Below are 6,777 nucleotides of genomic sequence, written 5' to 3'. Positions count from 1 at the left end.
ATATTTTATATTTTATTTAATTTTTTGTTATTATTCTATCTTTTTATTTATTTTATAAAATTACATTATTACCCTATTTTTATTTAAATTTTCTAAACTACCCAAAACCCTAATTTAACATTAACCTACACAAATTCTAGCCCTCTACCACCGCCATCCACCCTCACCTTGTTACCCCTCACCAACACAGAAAAAAAAAGAAAGGAAAAGAAAGAAATGGTGAGAGCTTGAGGGAAGAGAGGGAGAATCAGAGCTGTGGGAGAAGAGAGAAGCAGAGCAAGACAGCGCCGGTGTCGTGGGTCTCGCCACCACCGTTGACGCTGCTGTGGACTGCGAAGCCGCCGCCGCTTCCACTGACGAAGAGGAGAGAAGGGGACGCCGTTGAGCAAACCGTGCGAGAGAGGGAGCTGCCTTCCACGCGTCGCCATCATCGAGTCCGAGGCGGAGAGGAGGAGCGCGAGCGGGAGGAAGAAGCCGTCGCCATCGCCGTTTGTGCTCCGTCATCGCTGCCGTTCGTGAACCAGACGCCGTCGCCATCAGAAGCTCTTGCCGCCGCCGAGAATCCCATCACTGTCAGATCCATTGCATCGCCGTTGGGGGGCTTCGAAGGGGGAGAAGAAGCTGATTCCATTACACCCGCTGCCGGAGGGGGAACCAGCTGCGCCACCGCGCCTCTGTCGCCGGGAAACGCTGCTGCCGCTGTCGAGATCCACTGCCGCTCTGTTTCTGAGTTTTTCCTTTGTTACGGTAAGCCTTTCTGTTTCGAAACCCTCATAGCTAAATTATATGCGTTATGTTATGTTTTTGGTGAAAATTCTGAGGTTTTGGTAATGAAGGATTGATTTCTCGTTGTTGCATGTCGCGTTTGGGATTGCCGCCGTTGCTGCGAGGGTGGAATGAGCTGTGGTTGTGACTGCTGAAGGTATAGGCCGAGAGAGGGCGTTTTCTTTAAACTCATTTTATTTACGATCGTTATAAATCGATATTGATGCAAAAATATATGTTTGTTGATTATGTGGGTTTTATGGATTGGATTGATTTGCTTTGGACAAGTGAAATTATCTGCTTGATTGGATTATTGTTATAAATCTGCTTGATTGGATTATTGATTTCCCAGGTGAGCTCCTTTCGACCCAGTTCTTTCAGACTTTCAGTGTCAATTTCAGAGTTGAAAGAGAATCATCCCGAGTTTGCACTTGTTCTTGACACCAGTGGTGATAAGCTTCCTAATACATTCAACTTGGTGTACAAGAGTGTTCCTGTGCATGATGTTACTGTAGGATCATATATCCTTGTTGGTGCTGGTGAGGTAAGTTATGATAGAATCTATTGTTTACCTGCCTTGCATTAATTTTGAAGTTTGAATTGGTTGAATATAATTATACCTGCAACCAACGGCTGGAGTTCTTTAGAATTTCTGGGGTTTTAATATATAGTGAAACCTGGTGTGTTTGGTTTTTTACTTAATAAACCCAAACTGAATTAATAATGTAACAATACGGTTGATATCCAAAGATAGAAGAATTAAAGAGTGAACGGAGTTAAAACTTAATTGCCTTCAGCTCATCTTTCTCTACAGTAACAAGTGTACCTATAAGTGTGTGTTTTACTGTTCTTCAAATTAACAGGCATAAATAATTTTGGGTAGGATAAATGGCTTTAATGGCCTTAATAGTTAGTCTAAGGACATTAATATCATTCAAACAGCATGTGGATGATTATGAAGGTTTTTATTTTTATTTTTTATTTAAATATCACACATATTATTGTTATATGAAAATTACGGTAGATTATCCATATATATTTTGTTTTGGAAGGGTCTTTTTCAAAATTTACTCATAGAGAACAGTAATTCTGTTAGTCCCTTGCAATTTCTTGTCTCGCTCTTCTCTGTTTTAAAAAATAACAAATTATACTAATTTTATAGCATTATTATCTATTTTTTTCACTAATAGTGTATGAAACAATGAAAATGAATTATTTAGTTATTGAAATGCTTTCTTTTTGAAAAAAAAAACTTGAGACGTGTATGTGAAGACTTTAATCAGACAAGAGAGAGATAGTAAAGAAAAATATATTTTCCTATATATAGAGGGACAAATTAATTACAAGTATTCAAGTAATGACTTATTATGCCACTCTCACGGGTTTGAAATTAGAATTTTATGATGGTGGACTGGTTGTTGTTGTTGTAGTATTTGGTATTTTAGAATTATTGCTGAACCTGAACAAATTTTTTTGTTGCTGGATAACATCATTGAGTTGAATTTTGTTGCTGGATAACACACGGGGTTGAATTTTGTTGCTGGATAACATCACTGGGTTGAGTTTAATACTTGAATAGTTGTGTTGCTTAAAAAATCACTTAGCTAAATCTTTTGTTGCTGTAAATTTTTTTGTTCCTTTGCCAAGTATATTGATTTTTTTTTTTTGTTGAATGGAAAACTTAGGATGGGTGTGTAGTTTCTGTGATGAGGATATTGATGCTTTGATAAGCATGTGAAGCCTTTGGTTGGTAATGCAATAGGGTTTTGAATTTCAGCAGATTATTGATATTGGCAAAACTTTGCCATTGTTCATGGAGCTTCAAACCTTAGGTGACAGGACGTAAAGAACCATGCTCTGCAAAGTGTCTTGTTTTCAATGTTGTAGGTGTCATTTAATTTGAGTTGAACCGTTTGGTTATGTTGGCTGTGTGATTTCCTCACATGTTTGTGCTAACTGAACAATTTGAAACTATAGGTACTAGAGACAGTAAAGTTCAAATTTTCTAGACAATTTTTTAGAATTGCATTAATTGACATCATATTGTTATTACAATCTTTTAGAATTGCATTAATTGACACCATATTATTATTGTTGGTCATCTTTTCAGGTGTGTTACACTTATTAGAAGCTTTTCCATGAGAAAGAAGATGGATAAACATAATGGAGTTTGTAATTTGTAGTTTATATTTTAGAGATTTATAATTTCTTATTTTTTTTCTTGTCCTATGTATTTATCTAGTTCATTAGAGTTCTTCAATGTGTCTTGTTAGTTTGTACTTTAATGTTTATATGTTGAATATTTATAAAACAATTTTTGTTAAATGAAAGATATTTGAACTATCTATGTTATTATATATTATATGAATGTTGACTTGTTGAGTAAATTAGTTAATATATTAATTAATTAAAAAAATATAATTTGGCAAATTATGCGTGTAATTTGTATTAAAAAATTATCACAAAATAAAGTACTTTATTTTGTAACTAAAAAAAAATGTTCCAAAATCAAGTTACATTTTATAATAAAATTTTATGATAGAAAAAAATATATTGTCATAAAAAATATTTTGAAGGTTAAAATTTGTTATCATTTTTATAACGACTTTTGGTTTTTTATATAAAAAAAAATTGTTATAAAATATTATTTTGAATTGTAATAGTTTCATTTTTTGTTATACATACAGCTCTTTTTGTTATTACAAATTTTTTTTGTTTTAAAATTTCGATTTTTTGTAACAATTTTTTTTATTACAAATATTGCTTTTTTTTTTGTAGATCTATAGATCTCGAAAAAAAATCTAAAATAATAAACGAAACCAATTAATTAAGTTTTGTAGGGTATAACGAAATATCAACGATCACGAGTGATGTATGCACCTAACCTTAATACATGTGAAAGTGAAGTATCAAAGCCACGTTTTCCACCACAACCACCGTTTATTTTACCTACCCGATCTTCTCACAAGGAATGCCCCTACTTCATTTTTTTTTTCCAGTTTTTCTCTGTTAATAATAGAATCATCAACTTATTATACGTACCAACGTAAGTTTATTCAACTTATATTTTCTGTCACTAAACTTTTCCTTTTGTTATAAGATTATATATATGCACACATTATTATTATTATTATTATTTTAAGTTCATGTTATAAAAATGTGGGGCTGAAGGTAAAAATGGATACCAAAGTAGTACATATTATCTATAAGAGTAAAATATATTTTTTATCTTTGAAGTTTGATAAAAATTTTAAAAATATCTTTAAATTTTAGTTTATTTCAATTTTATCTCAAAAAATTCGATTTACCTTAAATATATCTTCGATAGCTAAATTTTAAAAATTTAAGACCAATTCAATAATAATGCATAATTTGTTCTTATATAATTGTTGTTGAATTTATTCTAAATTTTATAAAAAAATTAATTTTGAGACAAAATTAAAATAAAATAAAATTTAAGAATATTTTTTATACTTTTACTAAACTTCAAGAATAAAAAATATACTTTACCCTAAATATAAAATTAATCAAAGCAGTACATATTTTATATTTTAGTTAAAAGATCTTAAATTTAAATATTAGGAATAACAATATATATACTGTGTTATTATTGTTATTATTATTTTAAAAGAAAAATTATAACAAGATTATAACGTGTCTACTTGTCACCTCCACTCACCAGCTGAAAATATTTTTTATCCACCAAAATTTCTTTTGTCAATAAGATTGGAAGAAAAACCGATTAGCTAGCCTTAACTAACCTCCCTTCTCTTTTGGGACTTTATCCCCTAATTTTTTTCCTCACTTATTCTAATATTCTTTATTGTGATTAACTCGATCGTTACGAATGGCTCTTGTGGCATGTCACTCCCACTCCACCACTTTTTAATTTTTATTGCATGAGATGAGATTTCATCTATTTATAAAATAATTCTGGAAATAACTAAGATCCATTGAATAAAATAATTCTGGAAATAAATTCGTTTTAGTGAAAAATTACCTCTTTTTTTTTAATTCAATTTATAATTTTAAAAAATATAACTAAGAAAAAATCAGTTACTTATATCGAATCAATCATATTCTACGTACACAAAATATTAATGATCATATTTATATTTATATATAAATATATAATAGTTAATTTAGTATAAAAATATTGTTTGTACATATACCAAAATCAATCACTATAAAAGAATATGTATAGTTTAATTTATTTTTAATATGTATTTATATTTTAATATATATTTTATACTTGTAATTGACTTTAATGACTGATTTTGATGTACATATAGTATAATCGAATTTTGTAACTACTTTTTTAGGTACGTCTTTGACAAGATCAAGTTAAGTCTACGTCTAACATTAATCATAGATGTCAAGAAATTTTAAAAGGAATAAAAAGGAAAATGGAAGTTTCCCTATATATATCACCAAGGGTGAGACATTTTGAGAAACAAATCATCATCTTCTTGATCCAAACCCAAAACCATGGTGTCTTCATGGAGTATTGGCTTTGCCACAATCGCTTTGGCAATCCTCATATACCGTATCGTCAAGTTTGTTACCCGGCCGTCGTTACCACTACCCCCGGGCCCAAAGCCGTGGCCAGTAATAGGAAACTTACCACACTTGGGCCCGGTGCCCCACCATGCTATTGCAGCCCTAGCCAAAGTGCATGGTCCTCTCATGCATCTTAGACTAGGGATGGTAGACGTGGTGGTGGCCGCATCCGCGAAAGTAGCGGAGCAGTTCTTGAAGGTGCACGACGCCAATTTCAGTAGCAGGCCCCCAAATGCAGGGGCAAAGTACATAGCATATAACTATCAAGATCTTGTGTTTGCACCGTACGGACCAAGGTGGAGGATGCTCAGGAAAATTAGCTCTCTTCATCTTTTCTCTGCCAAGGCTTTGGATGATTTCAAACACTTGCGTCAGGTTAATTAACCACCTTTTCTTGCTGCACATATGGCATAATTGTTACAATGAAACCAAATAATATTGCAATATTGATTATTTTTAAACTAAAAATTATATATTAGGATCAAATGATATTGAATTAAAAGCTTAGACATTATAAAAAATATGTTTATGAAATTTTATGGCAGTTCAAAATGATTTGATATAATTTTTATTAAAATAATTAACGTACGGTATGTAAAGTTAAAATGAACCCGAGAATGAGGTTTCTAGATTATGCCTCTATTGATGTTCAATCTTCAGAAACTTGGTATAAATAATCCTTATGATAGATGCTTTTAATTTGATTGTTAGAATCGAAAAAAAAATATTTTTATAAAATATATATGACATACTTGACGACTAATAAAAGTATAAAACAATTATTTTACGTGTTTAACATGCATGTAATTAGCTTTACAAAAATATTTTTTTTTATAAAATTAACCATTAAAATTAATTACTAATATATTTATATATAAATATATATAGTTTAATTTATTTTTAATATATATTTTATATTGATAGTTAATTTTAGTATTTCCATACATAGTATGATAGTTAGATTTATTATGTACTATTAATATCATATAAATAATTTATTCTTGAATGATTAAAACAATTTTATTGTAAAAACTGAGAATAACAAATTTAAATCTAACTATTTAATTTAGGAAAAAATATAAGTATTATAGATCGTATTTCAGAAAAATAAATATCCTGTGTGCTTATGTGGGATTGGAATGAATTAGTCATACAAAGAAGCTAGCTGTGGCACTGTCTAGAAATGTCGTACATTGAATTCGAAACTTCTGTAATAAGGGAGAAGTGGACAACTGCCGTAGGCCACACATTGAATTCTTTACTAATTCTACTTTTTTTTTTCTGAAATAAAAATAATTTGCCTAATATATTTTTGTTGAATTATCATATTCACGTGATATATTTGGATACTCATCGAGTATTTTCTTCAAATTGTATTTAACACACTTAAATATAATTACATATGATATATTTAATTTTATTTTGTTGTTTATTTTAAAAATAAATTTAAAA

At 30.5% G+C, this 6,777-nt stretch overlaps 2 protein-coding genes across 2 annotated transcripts in view; both read left to right on the top strand.

The window, feature by feature from the left end:
- LOC107471013 (uncharacterized) overlaps positions 1-3,108 on the top strand; it is a 12,643-nt gene extending 9,535 nt beyond the window's left edge. Inside the window, exons 2-5 of the mRNA XM_052255703.1 lie at positions 141-747; positions 837-922; positions 1,118-1,309; positions 2,876-3,108. Of these exons, the coding sequence (XP_052111663.1) occupies positions 141-747; positions 837-913 (684 nt within the window). The 3' untranslated portion in view covers positions 914-922; positions 1,118-1,309; positions 2,876-3,108. The remainder of the gene's footprint in view (positions 1-140; positions 748-836; positions 923-1,117; positions 1,310-2,875) is intronic.
- A 2,106-nt stretch (positions 3,109-5,214) lies between these two features.
- LOC107471019 (flavonoid 3'-monooxygenase) overlaps positions 5,215-6,777 on the top strand; it is a 5,369-nt gene continuing 3,806 nt past the window's right edge. The window contains exon 1 of the mRNA XM_016090459.2: positions 5,215-5,700. Within this exon, the coding sequence (XP_015945945.1) occupies positions 5,254-5,700 (447 nt within the window). The 5' untranslated portion in view covers positions 5,215-5,253. The remainder of the gene's footprint in view (positions 5,701-6,777) is intronic.

The sequence above is a fragment of the Arachis duranensis genome, chromosome 10 (genome assembly GCF_000817695.3).
Source record: "Arachis duranensis cultivar V14167 chromosome 10, aradu.V14167.gnm2.J7QH, whole genome shotgun sequence".
In the NCBI taxonomy this organism is placed as follows: Eukaryota; Viridiplantae; Streptophyta; class Magnoliopsida; order Fabales; family Fabaceae; genus Arachis; species Arachis duranensis.
Note: the sequence above shows the minus strand (reverse complement) of the source record. Positions and strands in the feature narration are given on the sequence as shown.